This window comes from Marmota marmota, unplaced genomic scaffold (genome assembly GCF_001458135.2).
Source record: "Marmota marmota marmota unplaced genomic scaffold, marMar, whole genome shotgun sequence".
In the NCBI taxonomy this organism is placed as follows: Eukaryota; Metazoa; Chordata; class Mammalia; order Rodentia; family Sciuridae; genus Marmota; species Marmota marmota.
Window position 1 is genome coordinate 9,002,353 of NW_025999969.1, and position 27,589 is coordinate 9,029,941.

The window sequence follows — 27,589 nt, forward strand, 5'->3', positions numbered from 1 at the left end:
CTTTTTCCATCGATCTTCTTGCTTCTCCCTACTCCGACTCTGTAAACCTTGGGCCTGGGAATGGTGACAGGGAGAAATCCAAAAGGAATTGGCTTTTGTGTATCCTCGCTCCTGGATGCTTTCTTGGAGTGCAGGGACCAGGATCTCTTCCTCCTTGGAGGAATTCATGTAGAGCTAGAACAGGGTGTAATATGAATTGCTGATGAGGGTACACTAACGTGTCTAGGTTCAACTAGATGGGTTACTTTATAACCGCAGCGCCTAGCACAGCGCCTGGTATCATGAAAGTTAGTTGCAGAAAGATTCAAGTGGCTGGCCGGGATGTAACTGTTCGAGGTTGCGCTCTGAGCGCTGGATTCGTGTGCTTCATTGTGCATGGGGCGTGCTATGTCTGTGCTTCTGGGTCGAGGCGGGTGCAGCGGGTGCAGCGAGTGCAGCGTGTGCAGCTTGTGTATGGAGGTGGGTATAAATAAACGGTCAAACTAAGATGAACCGGCAGGCCAGAGGGCTGGGGCTCGGAGCCGGGCGGGGCGGACCTCTGGCGGCAGTGCCCCGACCTGGGGGCGGAGCAGACAGCCCTGAGCGTGAAGCGTGGGGCGCGTGCGCTGCTGCGTCCCGAACGCAGTGCCTTGAGCTCCTAGCGCCCGCGGAGGGGCGGTCTTCGAGCGCTTGGGCTGGTGTTGGCGCTGGTGGCAGGCCAGTGGGGGTCCACCGCTACGGCTTGGCCTCTTCCGGGTACTGATGGAGTCGTCCCGGATTCTCTAGGAGGAGGGTCCGCAACTGCGAGCCAGGGAGAACCCGGGACATCAGCACCTGCTGCTGGGTGAGGGGAGACCCCGGGCTTGAGAGTGAGGTGTGCTGGCGAAGGGAAGGAGGACCTCTAGATGCCCGGGAACCTCTTTCACAAAAGCTCCGAGGGTTAGAGAGCATCTGATCTAATTCATCCCCGCCCCTCCCCCCAAATGAAGGCACTGAGTCCGCAGGGAGGGAAAAAAAAGAGACTTGCTTCCTCCACTGAGGAGGCTATGAAGTGGCAGAACTGGGACTAGAAGCAGTCTGCTTATCAAGGCTTTTTACACCTACTATCCTTCACTGAAATGAATATGAATAGTAGTATTAGGGGTCAAGATTATCTTAGCATTTGATGGTGCTTTTTGGCATTCAGGATTATGAATATGACTCATGTAATGGGAAAATTCAGCCACTTGTGACCTCCCTGAGCTTGAGTTTCTTATTCTTCCATTCATGAAACATTGGCTTGGTAGTTATTTGTGTCAAACACTCTGCCACGAATTGAAAGTCTAGAGATGAACAAGAACCAGCCTTCCATATGAGGCAGAAGAGAAAATTCCCCAGACACCAGTTACTGACACAGGTGTAGGAAGTGGGATGGGCCGTTGGAGAGAATGCTATATGGAAAATCAAAAGGAGATATCTTTCTGGCTGATTGGAGAAAGACCTAAGGGAAGAGGTGGCATCTGATCTGGATCTTTGCTTGGGGACATTTGGAAGTGGGAATTTCGGGTAAAAGGTTAAATGTTAGCAAAACAACAAACAAAACCCCCAAACAAATCCAGCATCACAAACAGCAGCCATCACCTTCAGATGTATGTGGGGGAAAATGGTTTGATTTATCTAGAATATAGGATGCGTAGAGGCCAAAATTATGAAGAAAGCAAAACTGGGAGTCAGTGATGGGGAGCTTTGGAAGATTCCAAGCAGAACATGTTGGTGGTGCTGTTGCTGAGGATAGTTAATTTACCCTGGAGTGGAACTCAGCAGTAGAGAGAGATTATTGGACCAAGGATCCATGTAGTTGTGAGGGTCTGAGATGCGCCAGTCTGGTAGCAAAGGGCTTCAAGGAAGCACTTCAGTGTAGCAGTATTATAGAGAATTCAGCTGAAATGGGAAAGGGTCCAAATCACAACAGGAGGCTGAGAGTTCCACTCTGTCCCTGACTATACAGGAAACACTTATTTCTTTTGATGCATCCCCAGGGACCAAGATGGAGCTATAAACAGAGCAGCCTGTTTTGGCAATTGAAATGGGAAATTTCTGCTACAAAGATGAGAGTCTTACCCTCATACCACTATATTATAACCAAGTCATGCAGTTCTGTGCAAGTGAACTGTTAAATTGAAACATCTTTACCTTAAAGTTGACACAGAGATTGTAGTAGGGGACTTTTTAAATGCATCTTTAATTGGTTCTGTGTTATCTCAAATTTATAAAGTACCATATTACACATCTGTGCCTGAATGAAATTGATAGATGTGGTCCAGGTAAATCACATTAGACAAGCATACAGGTTATAGCCATTTGCCTAAGGTTTGAGTCTGGGAACTTTATAGATGCTTCTTGCCCCACCTTGACACTTCCTGGGCAGGAGAGATGCAGGGATTCCCTAGCAAGACTCCACTTCCCATTACTCATTGGTTCTGCATATAAATGTTTATGTGAAATACATATTTATGTGCTTTTACAGCTTCTCCATCTAATAGGTGTTTGAAAGAAGGGAAAAGATGAAATGTTATTTAGTTATTCCTTTGATTAATGATATTAATCAATGGTATAAAAAAAGGAGTATGAAGTCTGAAGTATGAAGATCTAAAATTAAATTCTAGTTTTGTCACTTTCTACCTGTGTGACATTAGGTCTGGCACTTAACTCATTAGAGTCTCCATTTGTTTCCTCATCTGTAAAATAGTGATCATAATAATCAGTTCACAATTGTTAACAAGTCACCATTATAATTCTCCCTTTTTACCTTTTTATAGCCACACCATGTTCTTCCATCACTTCCAAAGCCGCTGACAACCATGATCCATTCTCTATTTTTATAACTTTGGCATTTCAAGGTTGTTATATACTGGGGAGATTATGAAGTATGCCCCCCCCATTCAGCATACTTCTCTGGAGATTCATTCAGATTTTGCATATATCAATAATTGTTCCAGGTTATGGAGAGCTGGGATGTGGCTCAATGTTGGAATGCTTACCCGGTATATTGAAGGCCCTGGTTTCAATCCTTAGCACTGAAAAAAAGAAATGTTGCATTTTATTCCATACTATACCTTCAGCACAGTTATCTTTTTGTGTTGACACATACTAATTGTACATATTATTGAGGTTCAGTTTAATATTCCATCTATACATATGGAATATAAACACATGCATATAATGTACACTACCCTTTTTTACTCTCCTCACCTTCTTCTTCCTAATCTCTAGTAATTACTATTCTACTTTCAAATTAACTTTTTTTTCCTTTCCTCCCACATTTTAGAGAAAATGTGGTACTTATCTTTTTGTGCCTGGCTTATTATTTTTCTCCTCCCCCTCCTCCTCCTCCTCCCCCCCAACTTCAAACTCCTCCTCCTCTTTGTTGAGTTTTTTGACTTCCTTATATATATTCTGGCTATCAACCCCTTGTCAGATGTATAGTTTGCAACATTTTTTCAAATTCCGTAGGTTGTTTCTCCACAATGTTGATTGTTTCATTTGCTGTGAGGAAGCTTGTTAGTTGATTTAATCCCATTTGTCTATTTTTGCTTTTGTTTCCTATGCTTTGGTGGTTCCAGTCAGAAAATCATTGCCTGCACCAATGCCTTAAAGTATTTTCCCTATTTCTTCATAGTAGTTTCACGATTTCAGGTCTTACACATTTAGGTCTTTGTTCCATTTGTAACTGATTTTTGTATAGGGTGGGAGATAGGTATCAAGTTTCAGTCTTATGCTTATGGATAACCAATTTTTCAAACACCATTTATGAAAGAGACTGTTCTTTCTCAAATGTGTGTTTTTGACACCTTTGTTGATAATCATTTGGCTGCAGATGTATGGGTTTATTTCTGGGATTTCTGTTCTGGTCCATTGATCTGTACTTGTACTTCTCTTTTTATGTCAATATCATACTTTTTATGTCAATATCATTGATCTGTACTTGTACTTCTCTTTTTATGTCAATATCATACTCTGTAGTATTTCTTGAAATCTGGTGGTGTTAACAAAAAAAAAAAAAAAAACCAAAACAGCTATTGTGATGCCTTGATCTGTATTCTAAAGATTGCATTGGCTGTTGACGGTCTTTTGTGCTTGCATATAAATTTAAAGATGGTTTTCTCTAGTTCTTTGAAGAATGTCATTAGTATTTTGATGGTATTGCATTGAGTCTGTAGATCACTTTGGGTTGTATGGGTATTTTAATAATATTAATTCTTTCAATGAACATGGAAGGTCTTTCAATGTACATGGAAGGTCTTTCCATCTTTTTGTGTCTTCAATTTCTTTCATCAGTGTTTTGTAATTTTCATTGTAGGGGTCTTTCACTTCCTTAATTAAGTCTATTCCTAAGTGCTTTTTGTGGTTATTTCTTTCATGTTTTCATTCTTTGTAAGTTTGTTATCAGTGTATAGAAAAACCACAAATTTTCGTATGTTGATTTTGGATCCTGCTACTTTCCTTAATTTTTTTGGTCAATTCTAATAGTCTTCTAGTTGTTTTTAAATGTGTGTGTGTATAATATTTAAATATGTATTTATATATGTAAATATGTAAATAACACAAACAAGGATAATTTGGTTTCCTTCGTATTTGTATGCCTTTTATTTCTTTCTCTGGCCTAATTGTTTTATAACTATTACTATATTGAATAATAGAGGTGAGAGTGGAAACAGATTTTTGTTGGTTAGTCAAGCCAAAGGTTTAGCAATTTTGTTTATCTTTTCAAAGAACCCTCTCATTTATTGATCTTTTGGACTTTTTTTAGTCTCTATTTAGTTTATTTCTACTCTGATCTTTGTTATTTATTTTCTTATACTAATTTTGGGTTTGGTTTGTTGTTGTTTTTTTAAGTCCTTGAGATACTTCATTAGGGTGCTTATGTGAAATCTTTCAATTTTTTGAAGCAGACACTCATTGCTATAAACTTCTCTCATAGTACTGCTTTTGCTACCACCCACAAGTTTGGCTTTGTTGTGCCATTTTTGTTTTGAGAAAATTTTAAAATTGTTCTCTAACTTCCTCAATGGCCAACTGTTTGTTCAAAAGTTTATTGTTCAGTCTCCATGCACTTATATAATTTCTAAAATTTCTTTTGTTTTTGACTTCTAGTTATGTTCAGTTGTGATTAAAAAAGATACACAATATGATTGCATTTAATAAATTTGTTAATGTTTGTTTTGTAACCTAATATATGGTATAGTCTAGAGAAGGTTCTATAAACTGTAAAATTGTGTATTCTGCAGCTGTTAGATTAAGTGCCTGCCCATTTGATTTGTGGTGTACTTTAACTGATGTTTCATTGTTGATTTTTTTGTTTTTTTTTTGGTCTGTGTGAGCAGACCATTGATGAAAGCAGAGTGTTGAACTCTCCCACTATTGTTGTATTACAGATGAACGCTCCTTTTAGGTTTATCAGTGTTTGTTTTATAAAATGGGTGCTCCAAAATTAGGTGTGTATTAATTTATAATTGTTGTATCTTACTCTTATTAAATTGACTCGGCAAACATTATATTGTGATCTCCTTTGTCTCATCTTACAGCTTGTGTCTTAAAGTTTATTTTGTCAGATATAAGTATAGCTACTCTTGCCCATTTTAGGCTTCCCTTTGTTTGGAATATAGTTTTCTACACTTTCACTTTCAGTCTGTGTATCCTTGCTGGTCAGGAATTTTTTTTTGTAGGCAGCATATTGTTGGACATTTTTTTTAACAATTCAGCAAGCCTATATATTTTATTGGAGAATTTCATCCATTTATATTTAAGGTTATTTTTGGTGGATAAGGATTGATATATCATTTTGCTGATTTTCTTCTAGGTATTTTATTTATTCTTTGTTTTTTTCCTTCCTTTAGTTCATTTCTATGATTTGGTAATTTATTGCATTGATAATGTTTGATTCCTTTCTCTTTATCTTTTGCATATTCAGTCTTTTAGTAGGATTTATTCTTTCTCATATGTTCATGATGGTAGGTGTCTTTCTTTTTTGGATGTAGGACTCCCTTAAACATCTTCTATAAGGCTGGTCTGGTGGTCACAAATTCCCTCAGTTTATGCTTATCTTAGAAGGTCTTTATTTCTCCTGAATTTCTGAGGTAAAGCCTCAGTTGGATAGAAATTTTGATTGTAGTTATTTTCTTTCAGTCCTTGGAATATGTCATTCTATTCCCTCATAGCACTGGGATCCCAGGAAACCTCAGTAGCAATAGCAACTGAGGAAGGGGTAGTTGCACTCTTTCTGATTACACACAGACACTGTTTCTTTTTACGTTTTACATTTTTGTGGGTCTGATATTTGGTTGGATATAAGGTCCCTGCTGCTAAAACAAGTTTGGAGACCATTGGATTTGATGGAATCTGAAGTCTCATTTTGCAATAACTTGTAATTCTAAGAGAAGAGTGTCAAAACCCACTTATCCCCTTGCACATTACCCTTCAGGCTCCTCCCTTTGTTTTCTGGAGGAATATCTTGTGTGAAATGTTTTCCTTGTTATCTCTTTTTATAAATATGATAGACTTTGTGTAATCAATTAACTTACACTTCATAAATCAGAAATGGAAAATGTGTTAAATAGATTAAAATTTTGTGGTAGAATTGTCTATCTCATAGAATTATCAATTGTGGTTAGAAGAGGGGAAAAGGAACCAAAATCACATATCAGTCATGAGCCAATCTCAAGCTTTGCAGATAACCACCTCTCCCTTACCGTCACCTGTCCAGCTCTTGCCAGTTTTCATAAAGCATTTGTCTCCACTTTTAACCAGCTCACCAAGAGTTAGTTTCTTCCAACAGATATTTGAGATAAGTTAGTCAGCTCTATATTCTTATGCCTATCTTCAAAATGAGGAAACTGAGAATGGGTCTGAGTAACCTGCCCAAAATTATAGAACTGACAAAGAACAAGTAGAAGATGGAAAGAAAAGCTCACATTATTAACGCCTAGCCCAGTTATTTCCCCTTTCTATTTTATAATATAAGTGTCTCAGTGGGTATTTTCCAAAGTTGGCATTTGCTATGGTACCTTTTATCTGTAAAATTGGGTAATAATATGATAAATAGTTGTGAGGATTTTTTTTTCATTTAATTAGGGTTAATTGAGATGGTGCACTTAAAAAAGGAAGTTGTATTACAAAGTGCTCCCTGTTCAAATGGTGGTTATTATTATAAGTTCAGCTATAATAGGTCCCAAATTCCAGTAGGCAGCTGTGTGTGCTTGTTGATTCCTATTCATGGGAAATGTGTTTGTTTATGTCATGGTATATTATCTATTTTCCTTTTATTCCCCACGTGGCCAAATTGTGAACTGTCATATTAATAAGACTCAGACATATTTGTGACGGTGGATAGACTTAACGGTTTCTATAAAGGGGTTTTAATAGTTATTTTTCAACAGATGGACAGCTTACATTTGGCCACGTTTCTGTAACAGTGTGATGATTGAAGTTTTCAACAGATGGCACACAAATACTTGGGAAAACACCCTTCCAATATTAATTGCTGTATAAAAGACTTTTAGAGTGCCAAAAAGAAAAAAGAAAGAAAGAAAGAAAGTCTGCATTCCCAAGTCCTTAGCCTATGCTATTATAATCATAATCTAGATGATTTGGAAGTTTCCATTTCTGGCACTTGAATTTATTTTGTAAATGAGTGTACATGTCTGCATTAGAGTGAGATGATGAGGAATACTCTGTTCACAATTAGAAATTCAACATGCATACAACATTAAATCTTCCTCTGATTGTGGATGGATGGATGTAACTTTCTTTTGCTGTGTTATTCTACTTCTATGCCATACATAGAAAATGTATCCTTCATAAAAATCAGCTGTCAGAGACTTATATGTTTTTTTTTTCAAAGAGTATTGACTTAGAAGGAGATAAAAACCTCACCAACTTGGAAATTTTCAGACTGATTCATCCATATGATAAACCACCCAACCTTCTAAGTTGTCCTGCTTGTACTGAGAACCACCTTGCTCTGCTTCCTCTTCTCCTTGATTTTACTTTGCTGAATACAAAAGGCTAAAAGACTTCTGATCTTATGCTCAGGAATCCTGACTTTTCATGCTAAGTGCCAGCATATAGAAACTTTGTAGTAGTTTTTAGTGTACTCATAGATTGAGCATTTACACAGTAAAACAAATATATGCAGCATTTACTTTCTATTCCTCCATTCTCTTCCAAATAAAACATATTTTAATACTTAATATTTTTTATTTTGCATATAAGTAATTTATATTATTCATGAATTTAAGGAGAGAATTATAAAAAAAATTTGAGTTGCTGAAATTGATCAGGATGAGAAAAGCATTACTATAGAAAATAAGAGCAGAAAAATTTGTTCACCACTTGCACATATAATTCAGTGTTGGTGTCATTTCAAGAGATGCACAGTGGCATGGGTCTAAGTCTTTAATAAGGAATACAGTCTTGATAAATTCTGTGCTCTCCATTTCTGTTAAAGTCATGAACTGATTCTCTTTTGGCAATTTTTATCAGCTAGATCAACCTTGTGACTATGCTTTCAGATGGCGCTTAATGGGTGCTTCAGTTTGGACTACCATGGCAACCCCCACCCAGGGGACTTGATTGAAGTGTTCCGTCCTGGCTATCAGCACTGGGCGCTGTACTTGGGTGATGGTTATGTCATCAACATAGCACCTGTAGGTAAGGTTTATTTCTAGTAGCTCCTAGAGTTTTTTAGTTTTCTTATAATAAGAAGAAATCATAAACAAAATCATAAAACAGATATAATGTAGAAAGTAAATAAATCAAGCTAATCTAGATTTAGGAAGGACATTCTAAGGGAAGCACATTGTCATTGAAGAAATCACAAAAGCCAATTAATGTTAAAATGTAAAGCCTCTATACTAAAAAAAAATGACAATTAAAGAATAAATAACCATCTGGGGATGGTTATTTATTAGTCATGCTCAAACATGACTAAGTTCAATATCCTTATAACATATTTTAATACTTAATATTCTTTATTTTGCATATAAGTAATTTATATTATTCATGAATTTGTGGATTTAAGGGGAGAATTAAAAAAAAATTGAGTTTCTAAAATTGATCAGGATGAGGAAAGCATTACTATAGAAAATAATACAAATTATTATTTAGCTACAGAATATTTATATAACACAAGTAGATGATTCAACACCTATTCATAGATTATTTAGTATGTGCTGAATACTGTTAGATATGTAGACATCTCCCTGCATGGTAAAGCTTATATTTTGAGAGAGAGAGAGAGAGAGAGACTGAGAGAAACCCCCAAAACAAATTACAGTAGTAAATGTTAGAAGGGAGATAAGTGATATAGAAAAAAAATCAGTCAAATAGGTGGAATAAGAAGTGCCAAAGGCAGGGAGGGAGATGGAGGTGAGGTGTTGTGATTTTAAATAAAGGGGTCTGGAAAAATTCATAAGAAAGTACTGTTTGAGGAAAAACTTGAAGGAGGTGAGAAAACAAGTCAGATTCTATCTGGGGAAATGATAATCTAGGCTGAGAGGATAGCAAACCCCCAAATCCCAACAAACAAATGGACGAAGAATTGTGAACAGTTTGTAAAAGAAGAGCAAAAACTAACACACATTTTTAAAAATTTCAACTTTGTAGTCATCTACAAATTGTAAAATAAAACAAAGACAGATTGCATGCCTGTTTCAGTAGCAAAGGATAAAAAGTGATAGCAATCAGTGTTGATAAGGGAATAGCGAAATGAACACAAAGATATTGTTGATGGAAATGTAAACTGATAGTGTTAGTCACAGAAGCAATTTAGTACGAATTAAGTCTTAAGAGTTCATATTCTCTGACTCTAATTGTACTTCCAGGAGTCTGGGGAACTATTTAGAAATATGTACAAATACTTCTGCGTTAGGGCCTTCACTTATCCCTCATTTATAATGGTTTAAAAAAATCGACACTGGCTTAATGTTCAATAGGGGAACAGTTATACAAATTATTATTTAGCTACAGAGTATTTAGTATCTGTATTTCAGAATTATTTATTTGAATGTAACAAAACTAGAATTAGCTTAAGTAAAAAGGTAAAAAGGCAAAGCCATTGCTTCACTGAAGGGAACTGCACAAAGGATAGAGGTGATGCTGGTCTCAGAGGTGTCTAATGTAGGATGTGAACACAATTAGGACTCTTGGACTCATATCTGCATTCTTTTTCCTATGCCTTCATTCTCCCAGGCTTTGTCTCTCTAACAAACTGAGGATGAAGAGCAGCCTGAGGCTCTCATTTTATAAAGTCTATAACTTAACAGGAAAGAGCCCTGCCTGTTGTAATTCTAAATGGTCCACTCTGAGTCCCATACCTATGCCTGGACCATCACCTTGCCCAGAACAACAGGATACTATGGTTAGCTCAAACAGAATCATCCAATAAGAAACAGGCAGTGATGGGACAAGGAGCTGGGTAGATTAAAAACAACAGCCAATATAACAGTCATTAAAAAAATAATAATAATAACCTGGGCCTGTTTAACTGCATGGGAAACAGTATTGATAAAATATTTATTTGAAAAATGAAGATTAAAATGCAATAAACAATATAATACTTGGTTTTCAAAAGAATAACTTGTATAAATACATACACATGCATGTACCTATACATGTGTTAGTAAGAGACATTCATAAAGGTACATCAAAGTGATACTGGTTGTTATTTCTAGGTGATGGGATGAGTAATTTCTATTTAAAACTTAATGCTTTGTTTTTCTGTATTTTCTAAACAGTTAATGAGCACAAATTTATTAGGAATAATATATGCAAATAATATGGAATACTTTTTTAAAAGATATCTTTAAAGATAAGTGTGTGTAGGCCTGAGTCTAACTATCACGGGAAGTTCTGAGAATTTTAATGAAATGTTTTTTACAACATTTTGAGTTACTTTCTTTTTGTTCCAAAGTATTGTAAGTGGAAATAGCAAATAAAATGACATTTACAATTCACAGCTGCTAATTTCCAGAGTCTGGTGATTAACACTAAGTAGCCTCACACATCTACATTGTCTCTACAGTTTTCACATTGGAAAATAATGTGAGCTGTTTTCTTATTTTCCACTATGAAATTCCATATTAATATTTTCACTTTAAGGTCCATATTAACATGGTTCAAGTAGTGAGATTTGATCCTGTAGAGTAAAATTTAATTTCTATTTCACTTATTAACTACTGTGATATTTTCTGAGTCAGTTTATCTCTCTGAGCTTCAATTTCCTGATTTTTTGCATCAGGCTAGTAAAAAATTTAGTAATTTTAACTATGATAAATATGCTTCTAATGTGTAAAACTTTCAGTGTATAAAGTTAACTTAGAGTACTACTCTATTGGGAAGGAGGATAGACAGAGGATAATGGAAAAGAAAGTTTGCTTTTAATTATTAATAAGGGAGAAATTTTCTAAATTCAGATTATATGGAGACCTTTCCTCTCATGAGTCACCTGGACATGGCCAGGCATAGCAGTCATAGGCAGTTTGAGAGAGACCAGAGCCTGCCATTAGACCTTGGCCCTGAGGAAATGCCTGTCCAGCCACAAGAACTCATAGTGATAGGTCTGAACACAAAGATTCCTGGCAGCCTCTGTGTGTGTGCTTACTAAGAGAGGCAGCTGTGGTGGAGAGGCAGGGCACAGATCCTGTAACATAGGATAGGACTCCATAGGGGCCAGGTCTGGGGTATTGTATCTACTGAGGTTAGTTTTAGTTTCAGAACTTAGTTTCTTGGCCAAAGGAATTGGAAAGAGAAAAGCAGGGCCTGATCCTGATCCAAGTTGTCTCTCACAGGACTGGGTTACCATACAAGTTTCAAAACAGGAAATAGGGCCCCATATTGAAGTTTAGTTTAAGGAACAAACATGAAGAGGTGATCCCGTAAGGAAGGCAGCTTAGGTGCTAAAGACAAGCCTCCTAATCACAGTGCACTACTGCTAAGCCTCAATTAGTTGGCTTAAGGGTTTAGATGCTGAGAAAGAAACTGCGTGATAGAAAAGGTGAGCAATAATCTTATTTGTACTATGTTAGAAACACATAACCAAGATGTTTAATAACACCAATCTATAGAGAACTTATTTCCCAAAAATAGGTAGAATGCTCTCACCCAATTTGTTCTATGGGAAAAAAATCAAGATCTCAGAAAAATTTTCATGCATTCCTAGTCATATGGTATGAGCATTATTGATAACACAGAGAGAGAGCTATGTCTAAGATTAAATGGGCTATTATTTAATGGTATGTAAGGAGCACAGCTAGGTCTAAGCATTCTAGCATTTCCAAAGTCTTTAAATGGCAGTGGAGTTCAGTAGACTGGGTCACTAAACCTTGCTAACCAGAATTGTCCTTATAGATGGCATTCCTTCAGCATTTACAAGTGCCAAGTCTGTGTTCAGCACAAAGGCCCTGGTGAAAATGCAGCTCTTGAAGGATGTGGTAGGAAATGACAAATACCGAATAAACAATAAATATGATGAAATGCACCCCCCTCTCCCTGTGGATGAAGTCATGCAGCGGTCAGAGTTTGTTATTGGACAAGAGGTGGCATATGACTTACTGGTCAACAACTGTGAGCATTTTGTGACTTTGCTTCGCTATGGAGAAGGGGTTTCAGAGCAGGTGAGTTTTCTTTAGGGGACACAAGAAGTTTCTTACCTTGAGAACATAGTAACTGTTTGCTATGATAAAAATCTCAGGCAACAGAGAGAAGGGAAAAATATGAAAATACTGAAGGACAGAGAAGGAAATTGAGTTGTCCAGGGTCATGTAAGCAAGTCAATGATCAAGCTGAGACTAGAAGGGGGACATCATGAATTTTGAGCTGGAAGGGACTTAAAGTAGAATGGAGACCATATCTTTCTGTTAGTCTTCCTGCCTTCTGTTCTCCACACTTTCCTTATTACCCCACCATGCAGCTGTCTCAAATCAATAAACTCATGTGCTAAAGAGACTATACTGAAAACAATGCTGGCTTTGCTGGCTGCATCTGCCACAAACAGAGATGGTCATGCTGAGATTCTTCTCCAGTGGCCTGTAGAGGCCAACTGATAACATGCCTTAATGGGTTTATAAATGTTTTCTGTTTCCTTGCATTTTTTTTGTTAGTTTTCAATGCAATTTTGTGCTTTTTAAATAGATCCTTTGAATCATCAAGCCTTTCAAGTCCTTTAACAGATTAACTTTAAGTACTTTGTAATTTTGGCAGTCATCATCACTATTGTATAGTATAGCCGACCCCCAGCTAATCACATGGTTACTTTAGTTGCCCTTTCCCTACTTGCTCTGCTGCCAGTTCAGTTTCATAGTTGATGTTTTAGCCCAAAGATTTATTAAGGTGATAAAAGAGAATGAATACATAAAAATGTTACAAGAGGAAGTCCTCTTCACCCAAAATACATATAAAAGTGTTCATTTTTTAAATTAAAATAACAAAAATAGCTTCATACCTATTAAACTCTAGGGAGTTGTCACCTGTAAAAACTTTAAAAAGAAGACTAAAAGTTCAAATAATAACTCTGTACAATTTCAATAATATTCTAAGAACTCAAATTTATTAAAGGCTTCTAGTATTTTAAAATAGTGGATCAATTATATAAACTTCTAAGAAATGAGGTTTAATTCTTCTCACAAAAGCTTGGAAAAGTTGGAGATAGAACATAATGAAAGGATGCATTTGTTTTCATTAGAAAATAATATAATTGGAAATTCATTCTCATTAGGAAGTACATTAACATAATTAATGTTCTATTCACATGGAATGATCAATTGCTTTTGAGCCAGAACACAGAGGACACACACAAATTCCTCTTCACCTTTTGCATTGAAAATGAGTATAGATAGGAAACAATTTCCATTCCTCATTTTTGTTAATGATAAAGTTGTTCACTGCACTTAGCAAGTGATTTTTATTTATTTATTTTTTGAATCTTTAGAAATGGGGAGGTATTAGTCACAGGGCACAAATTTCAGTTATATGTAAATTAGTTCAGAGATATATTATACAACAAAGTGCAAATGATTAACAGTACTGTGTTTGTTGAATACTCAAAATTTTGCTAAGATGATACATCTTATGTTAAGGGCTTTTGCCATGAAAGGAGAAAAACCACCCAAATACAACAAAGAACAAAACAATACAATAAAGTCCAGCAAAGGTAATGGGAGAAACTTGGAGGTAATGGATAAGCTTATGGCATTGATTGTGATGATGATTTCCTGGGTGTATACTTCTTTCCAAACGTATCTACTTGTATACATTTTGTTTGTGGATATTTGTGTCTGTAGACTTTTTTGCATATTGATCATACTTCAATAAGGTAAAAAGTGACATTAAATAAAAAGTAGTTAAAATCATGTTATTGCTTTGATTCAAACTTGTAACCCATCATCTTTTCATCTTTCATACCCAGACTTAATACCCATGAAAAACAAACTGCTCCTCAGTCAGTGGTAGGTCTTGGCTCCTGTATGTTCTAATGACAGTGGTGCAGTGACAGCCTTAGGAGCCTCCCTGACTGCTAGTGTTCTGCTGATGTGAGCAGGAACCCAATCTTTACCACTTAGCTAGGCGACCTAGGGTGCATTATCTATTTTATACTCTCTACAATGAGGTTGTTTTAAAAGATCTGGGACATATTTGAGGTCTCTTAGCATACTGTGTTATGCATTATTTATCCTGATGAACAGCATGCCAACAATGGATATTTTAATTACATTTATTTTAGAATTTTTTTATATCTTTGTTAGATCCAATAAAATCCCCATCAGAAACTGCAGAACTTGGATTACTCATTAATAATTAACATCATTACTATTAAATAATAGCTAGTGCTAATATTATTACTAAATAATGGCTAGTATTAGATTAACTTTTTTGGATCCCCTTAAGGCTTAGGGGCCTTGAATTTAGAAACATTTTCTTAGAAAATGGCTATGTAATTCTACAATTTAAAAAATTAAAAATGCACAAAAATTATAAGAAGGGTGGAAGGATGTCGTCCCATCCTCCTTTTTCTTTGTTTTTCTGTATTTAAAAAAAAAATCAAATGACAGTTTTTTAGAGCAGTTTTTAGGATCACAGTGAAATCAAGCTGAGTTCTCTCCCCTTTCTTTAAACGTACATTCTCCTTCACCATCAACATCTCATATCTTATTTCTTAAAACTGCCAAACTGTCTTCCAAGGTGGTCATACCATTTTGCATTCCCCTTCAGGATAAATGGGAGCTCCTGTTGTTCCACATCCTCACCAGCATTTGATGTTGTCAGTGTTTTGGATTTAAGCTATTTTGATAGGCATATCGTGGTATTTTATTATTGTTTTAATTTGTAGCTAACTGATATGTATGATATCTTTTCATATGCTTTTTTTGGAAATTCCAGATCATCTTTGGTGATATGTCTCTTGATGTGCCTTTTCCCTATTTTCTAATAGGGTTGTTCATTTTCCAATTGAATTTTAAGAGTTCTTTGTGTATTTTGGATAACAATCCTTTGTCAAACTTTATCATGCAAATGTTTTCTCTTATTCTATGGCTTTTTTCTGTGTTTTCCAAAAATTTAAAAAACAATATTTTTAATGTTATAGTCCCAACAAATTAATAATTCATCACATCTCAGATATTCATTTCTATATAGGATAGTGGGTCACGATGGGTTAAAATGTGTTTGTCTTTGTATAAGGTAGCCACATACTTGAATAAACCTGATGACAACAACACATGATGACACCCTGCCTGTGCTTCAGTGTACCACTGGAGCCTTCAGGTCTCAGAAAGGAGACATTTGATATACCCTATAGTCATCTGTGACCCTGCTATGCTGATATCTGTACACAGCCACTCCAGATTAGCTAATGTTTCAGTGGGCATGCACTGCACGGATCCCCAGAATGAGGCCTTTATTAATGGCCCACAGACAGAGGCCCCCAGAGATAAAGTCTGCAGAGTCACATTTGGTGATTTGGTGATTTGGCTAAGTGAGCCATGAAATAAAGAGCTCCCGTGCATGCTGCTTCACCAAGAATATCCTCAGATGTCAAAATCCTGTGCAGGCCAGATCCCATTGGTTGTAAATCCAAGGGACTGTCCCAGTCAAATAGGATTTTGTTATTTATGATGGGACTTGGAATGAATGAGCATTTGGGGCCTGGGAAAGTGCATGTACTGCTGGAAGTGATTTCATTGTAATGAAATCTGTCCTGTAATCTCAATGAATTTTGGCTCAGGATCAGGTTACCCATCCCCTCCACAAACCTCTAATAGTTATGAGATTTCTTTAACATCTGTGTTTCTAGAAGCTAAAAGATACCTAGTCAGTTAGGCTTGCACCTTTCTGGATCTACCCTATGCACAAGGTCCTGTCATTTTTCCAGAGCTATACCAGTGACATTCATTGCATTTTCATCTGTCAATTGCTGTTCCATTCCCCTGTACCAGACCTTCCTGGGATCCCAGCTTCTGTCTGGAATTATACTAGGTTTGGGCTTGATTTACAATCCTTTCTCCTTGCTGATTATCATTGTGGCCCTGTCTTGGGAATTCTTCCTGTATCCTACATCTTCCTGCTTTCCCCTCACCCCCATGTGCTTGGGGTGCTCTGACTTCTTGTTCTCTCACAGGGAATAATTTAGGTAGTAATTATTTAAACATTATAAATAAAATAAATAATCAAATAAACAAAGCTAAAATTATAAACTAAAATAGGGTTTCTCAGGACTCAGGGCAAATTGATGGTAGTACTACTCTCCCTAGCAACTACAGGTTGGAGCAGAGGCAGTGAGTCACAATTAGAGGCCTGAGGGAATACATGCTTCAAATACTTGGAGCAGATATTCCTACTCTGTGCCTCTTTCCTGGCCCTGGACCTTCCTGTTATTTCCAACTGGGAAGCAGCAGTTAGGAAGGCAGCACTGCCTTGCAATAGTCTATGGGTGGCAGGCCCAGGCTGGAATCCTGTTGGTTAGACAGAAGGCATAGGCAAACATGACCTAGGTCAAGTTTCCAACTATTGGACTGTTTCCCAAGTCATTTGAGAAAAATGTTTTGCCTGATCCTTACACCCCAGAGTACAAATGCTGCTTTCAGAACACCTGATGACTCTGAAGTTTGTGAATGTGACCTTTGTTTGGGTCATGAAATTGCACTTAAACCCATGTGGATGGAAGGCAATATCCGTTGAGTGTCATTAAAACCATGAATATTCATTAGATCCCTCATCATGATGATGATTAATACCATTAAAGCTATAAATGTCTGAACTCCTTTATGGACAATTGAGCTTGACAGTGGTTTATTTTTATTTTGTCTATATGAGAAATTAATTTGACATGATAGTTAACATCAGTATTGACTTTTCTTGAAATCTGTTTACCAGACTACAAATTTTATCTACCAAATTAGAGCTTATAGGTATTTAGCTTAGATCATATCCTTATTTTATTGATAGACATTCTTTAGTCAGAGAAACATGCCCACCCATACACGTTGTACCTACCCTGATACAGACTTACTCAAACTAGTGCATGTTCAGGAGGTAGGGGCTGCTAGAGGAAGAGCATGGGGTTCCAGAAGACTCAGCTTATCTCTCAGCATCTTGGTAGTATGACCTTGGGCAAATCACTTACAAGCTCTTAAGTTTTACAAAACATTAATAGTTCTATCTCTCTTACTAGTGTACTGTGATGATTAGTAGTACTGGGTTCATAACTAGTCTATATACTGTCAAGTGCTTCAAAAATATAAAGAATACATTATCAATGTGTATTTATACCATTTACATAATTATAAAAATTATACTTTTATTTCATTTTCATCTAGAATTTTAATTTGGCATTGAACTTTATTCATTGTACATTAAAATGGGTATTCAGTTTAGGAAACAAAACAAAGCTTCATTTAAGACACAGAAATGGGTATAGAATAAGATGTATTTTTTATTTCTTGTTTTCTTTTAGGCCAACCGAGCAGTAAGTACCATTGGATGGGTGACAGCTGCTGTTGGTGCCTTCTCATTCCTGGGCTTGTTTTCAAAAAGACAAAGAGCAAAATACTATTAACAATTTATTGAAGAGATATTGGAACTGAAGGAATTTGTGAGGAGGAAAATAAAAAAAAAAAACCCTGGAATCTTTCAACGCATCATTATTGTTCCAAATTCTGATGATGGATAGCAGGCTCTTTAACAAATTGCTTTCTGATATTATCTTATCATTGAGCCAAGGAAATTTCTTTCCCTACTAGCATAGATTTGCTGTGGCAGCTGGAACAAAAGGCTGTAGCCTCTGAGTGAGCCAGCAGAGGATCTTAAGAAAATCACATCACATTTTATCTTCTACTGTAAATATTGTTTTCCATTTCCTTAAGGGTGGCTATTTTGCCAGAGGGATAGAGAACCATTTCCAGGGGAAAGCAAAGTTAGAACCCCAGATTGTTAGGTTGACATGTTAATTCATATTCCTTTTCTTGTGAGAAAAGAAACTGGGAAATTCTGGTTTGGCAGCTTGAGGACCTGTGAGTGACAAGCCTTTTGAGGGTGTGCCTCCAACTCCCACACTCTGTAGGTGTAGGCGGGTGGGAAGAGCACGGGAGGAGCTCTTCACTTCCCAACTTCAGATCCAGTGATTTCTCTGGAATTCACTTGCTTGTCAAGAGCACATGACAATCCATGAGTGACATGGGCTGCTATTTCTACAGTTACATTTTGAATGTTTCAGGGGTTTGACATTTGAACCTTGGCAAGAGATCATCAAACGTTGGTTTAAAGTGCCAAAATTAGGAAACAATATCTTGTACTGCTTTTTAAGGTTTGTACTATAAGCCAAGGAGTGTCATGATTTTATTCTTACATTTTATTGGTTAGCTGTTGAATTTAAATTTATTACCATTTGAGTAGACTTCTTCATTACTGCAGGTAAGGAAAGGTGAGGCATAGGTCTTTCTAAGATGATAGTGGACACTATAACTTATCCCATAAACCACATTGCCTCTTTACCTCCTTATTCCATTCTTAAAAGCATGGCATTAGATAAAGTAGATAAAAGACAGTGAAAGTCTTGGACCTATTACACTGATTTAGATGTTACCTCATGTCCAGAAATACTGTACAAGCTAATCACAGGCTTAAGAGTAATGTCAACAGCAGGGGTTGTGCACTGCAGTCCTGGCCACAGACATCTAATCTTTCTTCCCTCCTTTTTCCTTATGTAACCCTTGGTTTCTCATGGCACTGGCTCTGTCTCCAGACAACCCCCAAACTTTCTTCCCCCACTGATCATCTGAGAAGGTATGTGTGTCTTCCACCAGGTACAAGATCCTTTTTTTTTGATGGTGGTTTTGGGGATTGAACCAGGGCCTCATTCATGTGAGGCAAGCACTTTACCATTGATCTATACCCAAAGCCCTTCTTATTTTGACAGTGTCTCACTACATTGTTCACACTTGCCTTGAATTTGTGATCCTCCTGCCTCAGATTCCCCAGTAGCTGGGATTATAGGTGTGTGCCACCATGCTAAGCCCTTTAATTTTCATTCTAAATTCAGGTTTCTGCTTCTTTATGTCCTACTCCCAAGAAATAGTCAATGAATAGACGCTTTCTAGAGCTATTGAATTAAGGTGAGACTGGCAGCAGCTTGTTACCTTTCCCCATTTAAGGCAATTGAGTGAGAAAATTCAAATTACTAAAATTCATGATGAAAAAGGAAATATCATAATGGACACTACTGAAATAAGAAGATATTTAGAAACTATTTTGAAATTTTATACTCCGGTAAAATGGAAAATCTCAAAGACATTAACAAATTTCTAGAGACATATACTCTACCCAAACTGAATCAGGAGGGCACACACAATTTAAACAGATCAATTTCAAACAATGAAATAGAAGATGCCATCAAAAGCCTACCAACAAAGAAAAGACTAGGACCAGAAGGATTCTCAGCCGAGGTCTATGAGACCCTCAAAGAAGAATTAACACCAATACCCCTCAAATTATTTCATGATATAGAAAAGAAGGGAACCCTTCCAAACTCATTCTGTGAGGCTAGTATCACCCTAATACCAAAACCAGACAAAGACACATCAAGGAAAGAAAACTTGAGACTAAGATCCCTGATAAACAGACATAAAAATTCTCAATAAAATTCTGGCAAATTAAATACAAAAACATTAAAAAGATAGTGCACCATAATCAAATGGGGCTTATTCCAGGGTTGAAAGGTTGATTTGACATCAATCAACGTAACTCATCACATCAATAGATTTAAAGACATGAACCATTTGATCACCTCAATAGATGCAGAAAAAGCATTTGACGAATACATGTTCAAAACACAGGGCCAATCTTAACCCAAGGAAGGGAACCTGGCTTTTGCAGAATTACAACATTGGTGAGTGAGAGAGGATGGAGTTAATTTCCTGAGGGCCCAAAGTCAAATCTTTCTAGAGCACCCTGGAGGTCTCTGCTCCAAGAGAGTCCTAGCTGTGCAGAATAAAGCCACAAATGCACTTTTGAATTCATGGATTGATAATGTCAGAGGTGTCAGTGTTCCTTCCCCTTAGAAGTTAGTTCACAGAATTAATCATGGTTTCCCCATAAAAAGGTCCCTTCTTGGGGACAAGCCACCTGAGGCTACCTACCTTGTTTTCCTGCAGGTCATCAAGGCCATCATTTGCTGTGTCATCATGCTTATCATGCTTTGATCAAACTTTTTTTCCCCCAACATAATTAAACCTTCCTTTGAACGTATTTTTGGCAGTCAGTTATGGAGTTTAATTTTTCATGTTCCAAAAAAGAAATGTGAAATAAGGATCACCACCCACCAGATCCCTAATAGATTGTTAGTAAAACTGAAAAAAAGCAAACAAAAAAAACCAGACTGTACTTGTATTGAAAATCAGGATTTTTTAAAAAATATGTTTATGCTCTCTAAATGTTATACTGATATCAATTGAATCTTTTCATTCTAAAAGTCAAAATACTAAATATAGATGTCAACTCAAGGAACCTGGGCTACCATATATTTAGGTTAACATTACATTTCCTAATCATAAGCTAAAATCTCTTTTCAAAAAATATTTGTATGTTGTTGTTAGGCAATAAATTAGACACATTTTGAAAATGATCTCTCTCCAAAGATCTGTTAATAGGAGGAAAAAACAACAACAAAATGTTGAGTTTATTTTTATGTAAGAAGGTTTATTTGTGCTACTGGTTGAGTAACATAGTTTATAATGCTATTTACAGGAGGAAATTGCTAAAATATTGAAAAAAATTGTCAGTCCTAAAGATTACAGATCGTAAACTCAGGGCTATTTCATATTGAATCCATATATCATGATATTAGGCACACATTTGACAATTATGGGATGGAACTGGTTTTAGTTAACCAGCAATTAGCTTTGCCTATGGTCTGTTGAAAATCTGTTCAGTTGGCACAATTAGATTTATTATTCTAAGGAAAACTTAGTAGGTTATTTCAAATATTCACCAGAAATAAATTTCTTCCTCTGAAAAATATACATTTTATATATGCACATTTATCTATGTATGTGTATATAAGTAGATAGGGCGAAGGAAATATTTGTAAAGAATGTACCCTTCTTGTCTTTCATGTGCATTTGGAATGATTTATATAATTAAAAGATGAAGTAGAGCATAAGGTCACCTGGAAGCCAGAGGATTTTCATGGGTCCCTTTCTTAGGGTTGTTTATAAGACAAGTGATGTTGAATTTGGCCTTTCTTTTTTTTTTCACCTAGAACTTACTTGAAGTTTTTGGTGTGTCAGTAATAAATCAAAGCACCAGGCTTTCTGAGGTGAAAAGCACATTTTAACAGCCTTCCATTATTCTGGGGATCTACCATGGACCTTCTAGCTCAATACTTTGGGAATTGTCAAACTTTGGTGGAGTTTGCTTAGGTATTAGCTATGCCTGTGCTAAGATTATATGCAATTAACACAAATCTCTGCCGTTCTCCACTTCCACATGACTCTGGCTTACTACATAGTTAGGGTTGAATTTTCTGAAGTAAATGTTAATACTTATTTCTATTAAAACCATACAGTGAAGCAAAAAGGAGGAATTTAGTTATCTTGTAAAAAGATATGTACATATATATATATACAAATGAATGTAAGATTTAAAGAAACTTGTGTGATAATTAACATATTGGTAAAACTTTCAAAGACCAAATGTTTCCTTAGCTTTTCTTTATTCTATTGATGTTCGTACTTCTAATTTTATTATCCTAAGAGCTGTGCATTTTAAAGAATACAATATGAATAAAGCATATTAAAATGATAACCCAAGAAATGCATTTTTTTCTCCCAATAGGAAAGGATATAGTCAAAATAGATAAATTCAAGGTCCTCTGTTGCAAGGCTAAGTGCACTGAGAAATGTGCTTCAGATGATCAGATGGACAGCAAAAAGAAAAGGGGAAATTCTTTTCACCTTCCACATGTTTTAGTTTGGAGGAGGGTGATGCTGCTCAATGTGTATAACAATCCCAATTAGAGTCTGGTCCAAAAATGCTGTTCTTTGATTTGGTCCCCTGATTTGAGTTTTTCTTTTGGGACCAGTTCATGGTTTTCATAGCCTTTGTTGATGTACAATCCATTTTTACCATCACTTGCATAGTCCGTCCTATTTATGGGGGGCCAGGTAGAGTCTTCTGCCAGCTTTTTTTGCCAGGTCCTATATTGACTTTTAGAGTAGAATCCAAATACTTTCTTGATCAACAGCCAGAACGCTCGATTCTGAAGGATGGCATCCTGGAAAATTAGATGTGAAAAACAGTCAAATCACTGTGCAGTCTCCGTGCAACCAGGCAGCTCCCCACACTTCCCCTGGGTTGTGCTCCTGGCGGCTGCTGCTGCTGCTGCTTCTCCTCCCTGAGGTCCCCTTATTCTTCCTTTAAGAAGTAAATGGTTGCTTCTGTTCACAGTTACCTGCCAAAAGCATACGGCCTTTCACCTATCCAGATTTTCTGGTTAAATCCTGGCTAGTGACTCACTCAGGATTCCTTTTCTGACAGACTGAAATGATAGCAATATATAGAAATGGGAAACCCCTATTAATCCTGCTACTTACTACCAGCCACATACAAGGTGCCAAATAAATGCATGTTGAAGGAATGGTTGAGCTCTAGCTATCAAAGGGTTTTTGTTTTCCATTTTTTTTGAGTTCCCTTTTCTCTTTCTTCTCATTCTTATGCAATTTTCATACATTTATAATAATAAAATTGGTCAAATTTTGCATTCCACTGTCTATACTAGACTTAATGTCATGAATAATCTTTTAAAATAGTAACAATAGTTTTTTAAAAGTTTTTATATAATTGCAGTAAGAATACAGCTACAGTCTTAATAATCATCTTTAATGACTGTATGGCATTTCTTCAAATTGATGTATAACTATTTAAATACTTGACAATGCTTCAGTCCTGTATTTTGCCACTGTAGATACACTGAGATGAGTATCTTTATACATGTAGGGGTTTTTGTCTGCCTTTTTGTTTGTTCAGTTTTTTTAAAATTATTTTGTTGGTTCTTCTTAATTATACATGACACTGGAAACCATTTTGACAAAATTATACAGGCAAAGGGCATATCTTATTCTAATTAGGATCTCATTCTTGTGGGTAAAATATAGTATCAAAATTGGAATTAAAAAATATGAAAAATTTAATTCTTATTTTATGCAAGATAGTATATATTTATAGGTATGTAGCATATACATATATATATATAATATCTATATATTATAGGTATATAGATACATATTTTAAAGTTTTATTGATTCCTTTTCCCAAGGGACTTACTTACCTGACTCTTATTTATTTATTTTTCTAACTCTCCCTTTGAAAAGCAGCACCTGGGCTTCATACTGTGTGGGTAAAGTTATGTAGTGACACCAAGCAGAAGACCAGTGTGAGAGGGGAAGACTTTCAAGGGTAGACATTGATAAGAACAAAGGCAGCTTCCCATCTCTCTTCATCAGGGCTGTCCTCCTGAAGACAGCTGTTCCCTCTAAAAGGTCCTATTGAATTTTAGCAATGCAAGGTCACCTCATCTCAGCTCTCCTAGATTATTGATAACATTCGAAAAGTATAATACCTTGCTTTTATGTGAGGCAAAATTAGAATTAATTTGATGTTTTGCTTTCTATGCAGAAAATACTAGTAGGCTTCAAAGAATTTTAAATCACTGTCTAGGGAATTTTCCCCACAGAGAATATGTGTTAAAAATAAATTAATAACTACAGTTTGGGGGACCAAAGTAGTTGGGAATAAAGGAGCATCTGTTGAGAATAAGACCCTTTATTTGTTTATCTCTCTGGAAAAATAATAAGAAACACAGAAATTACCTCTACAAAGAAGGCAACACAGAACTGGGTAAGGGCTGCTACCAAAATCGAAACTCTCCATGATGTTATGGTTGGGATAAACTGTAGTAAAAGAAATACCATCATTATGCAATGCATTGCTTATGTTACACTTTAAAAATACACATATCAATTATCTTAGTTTATGTATTTATCATAATTCTCTGAGCTTGGGGGTGGGGTGTGTGTGCACATTTCCTTCTCTACTCTACAGATGAGAAAACTGGAAACAGATACCCAAGCACTGACTCAAAGCCAATACATAAAAAAAGCAGAGCCAGAGTCCAAATGAGAATGGAAGGACTCCTGTTGGCCTCTGCCTCCTCCACGGCTGACAGTATCTATTGATGAAATGTGCCGTGGGTGGCAGATGTGAGAAAGAGGACACTTTGGAGCCTCTGTGTCTTCATTTTTATCCTCTGAGAAATGGGAAAGTGGGGATAAGATTGACTCCTTCAGCTACTAATTACTTTCCAATTTTCTTCTAATTCAAAGCAAAATCTACTTGGAATTCATTTCTTTTTCAGTAAAATTGACACATCATAAAATCTAAAGGGGGACAGAGATACAGGCTTATTTTGACAGACTAAGTACATGTGTTCTTGGCTCCAAATTTAATGGCTTTATGAAAATCTCGCCCACCCCCCTTTAAAGATAAAAAATGTGTCCATTGATCAACTACACTTGTTTAATAGATGCAAGAGCCACCGTTTCCCATGGTTTTACCCACAGTGAAAAGGTAGTTAGGTGGCCCCATTTCTGACCCCATAGACTAGAATTTGGATGGATGATTTTGTGTGGGACTAAGCTCTCCTGATGTCAATAACCACAGCCCCCATAGTATCTAAATGCTCACCTTAAATTCTCATCCCTATCCTGATATGAGTTATTTCAAGATAACATGTGGTCATTTTTTTCCTCAAGTGGAGACAGCCTTTAAAAGGGTTGTGAAATGCTACACATTGGGTGGAAGGTTGTTTGGAGAAGGTGGCTCTGATCCTAGCAGACAGAGAATCCAGCCCAGTAGGATCTCAGTGCTGCCACTACCCTGATCCATAAGGGCTCTTCTCCAACCTTTGACCTAGGAGGCACTTGATTTGGAATTAATTACACCATGGCCTTCCCTCCTAGCCTCTAAACTATTTGAGGGCAGTGACCACATCTTACTCATCTTTGTAAACCTTGCACCAGGCATACTCTGGAGCTCCACCATGTTTGATAAATGAATGAATGACCTGATGATATGAGCTTTCTTTTTCTAGCTGCTTCTTCCTCAACAGCTTCTCTACTCTTGCATAGAGCCTTCCTGCCATCATCTAACTAGTCTGCCTATTAAATGCCCTCCACAAAACCTTCAATGACTCCCCGTTGGTCTTGGCATAAGTTCAAACTTCACTGCCTGCCTTGTCCATCCAAGCCTTCCTTTAATCTTTATTCTTTTCCCTCATAATCCATAGCACACTGCCACACTTTTGGCAAATCCTCTAGCTCCTTTGTAAAGCAAGCCTTGCTTTGATTCTTGCTACCCTACATTCTTTGCAGATCCAAGACAGAAGAAGGCCCTTTCAGCTCCCTCTGCTTGTGTCTAGGATGTTTCCTTGGTCAGAAACATCCCTGTCTCCAACCCAGCAAAATCCAGCTTGATTCTGGATCCCAGCAAGCTGTATGCTCTCTGTGAAGCCTTCATGGACAGCTACAACCCAAAGTGAGTGCTGCTTCCTATGTTCTTCCCAATGCTACCTTGAGACTCTCTTCAAGCATGGATGGCACCAGGTGGCCCTGTCATCATCTCACTTAGGTGTGGCTCATCTTCACAACAAAACTATAGCCTGAAAGTCAGGAGCCAATCCTTCTCTTTATTCAATATCTCTCACTGCAACAGTCCAAGAATGGGTTTAATAACATCTTTATGAGTTTAATTTTAACCCAATATATCCTGGATCAAATGATGTTGACTGATTAAAAAAATAACTCCATATAGTCAATGTCTAATAGGACAAACACGTTTGCTTATTCTTTTATCCTTACAATGATATTATAAAAGATTTCTATTATGTGTTTAAAAACATTAAAGCTGGAGCATTATTGTATTAATGCATTAATTTTATTGTATTGGTATAATATACAGAATGAAGTATTCAAACATAATATTTTCTGAATGAAAAGGATAAATGTGCCCAAATGATAGTACAAGTAATATGAAAATATGTGTGAGATATAGAAATGCTATTTGTCTAAATATAAATAGTCTCACATATTTAGTGGTCAGAGAGAATATGGTAATAACTGAGCTGCAAATAACAATGTAAATATGTTCCATGGTGAATATGAATCATGTCAGATATGCAAATAAATGATACTTACCTCCATTCCCTGGTATATATCTTGAAAATCAGAAAACAGAATGAAGATCGTGAGGCCCGAGGCAGATATCAGCAAAAATGAAAATATATCTGAAGAAACACCAAACATTATTTTTAGATGCTAAAAGAATGTTTCATATAATTTGGCACACGTTGCAGAATCAATTATCTCTGTTGGGCAAACACTGGATACATCTTCAGATGTTTTGATATATGCTCATATGTTTTAAAATATGTTCAATGCTTATATGATAAAGGTGATATCTTAAAATCTTTCCTGAATAAGGCTGAAAGTAGAAGGATGTTCATTAAAGAAGAATGTATATAGGAACCTCTGTAAGGGAGTTGCCTCAACTGTGGATTCCTGGAGGCTGGGACATCCTGCTTTGACCATCTGAATGGTCACCAGAGAGGCCCCGGTGCATTAGCTCCACCTGTCTAGTGAGCCCTGCACATAAGGAATGAATAGGCCTCTTGGCAGCATTTCCTTCTTCACTGCTAGGAGAATAAAGTCCCAGAATCTGTGATCAGTGTTCCAGGCCTTCACCAATTTGGTCCCATCAGCCTCTCTAAACTGACCTCTGACTGTTCTTTTTAGGTGCAACAGAAAAGTTCAACCACAATAGCCAGCACTTCCACAGAGTCCCAGTTCTCTGACTTCTCTGCCTTTGCTCACAAAATGCTCTGTATAGGCAAAATTCTTCCTGTCTTGGCATAGTCCTTTTTTTTTCCCACTTAATGAGCTCAGTTTAACTGGCACTTTCCTTTCAAAGACCCCCTAATCCTCCCTTATGAAGTTTATTTCATATGGTACATATCATACTCAGCCTAATCTTA

The 27,589-nt window shown here is 36.7% G+C and overlaps 2 protein-coding genes across 7 annotated transcripts in view; one reads left to right on the forward strand and one right to left on the reverse strand.

Moving 5' to 3' along the window:
* Nucleotides 1-281: 281 nt before the first annotated feature.
* Plaat1 (phospholipase A and acyltransferase 1) lies at nt 282-26,759 on the forward strand. Of its 6 annotated transcripts, none has more exons than XM_048804087.1 (6): nt 282-459; nt 8,529-8,667; nt 12,364-12,629; nt 17,963-17,974; nt 19,250-19,290; nt 25,932-26,758. In XM_048804087.1, the coding sequence occupies exons 1-6, from the start codon at nt 376-378 to the stop codon at nt 26,065-26,067; spliced, it is 678 nt and encodes a 225-aa protein (XP_048660044.1). In that variant the 5' UTR covers nt 282-375; the 3' UTR covers nt 26,068-26,758. The 6 variants fall into 6 exon arrangements, with proteins under 6 accessions (XP_048660044.1, XP_048660045.1, XP_048660049.1 ...); XM_048804089.1 differs by lacking the exon at nt 282-459 and adding an exon at nt 594-918 and having other exon boundaries at nt 25,932-26,759; XM_015499905.2 differs by lacking the exon at nt 282-459 and adding an exon at nt 597-823 and having other exon boundaries at nt 25,932-26,753.
* The window catches only part of Atp13a5 (ATPase 13A5), a 112,252-nt gene continuing 106,354 nt past the window's right edge, over nt 21,692-27,589 (reverse strand). The window contains exons 28-30 of the mRNA XM_048804086.1: nt 26,754-26,842; nt 24,372-24,452; nt 21,692-22,777 (exon numbers count right to left, since the gene is read on the reverse strand). Coding sequence (XP_048660043.1) covers nt 22,517-22,777; nt 24,372-24,452; nt 26,754-26,842 — 431 coding nt within the window. The 3' untranslated portion in view covers nt 21,692-22,516. The remainder of the gene's footprint in view (nt 22,778-24,371; nt 24,453-26,753; nt 26,843-27,589) is intronic.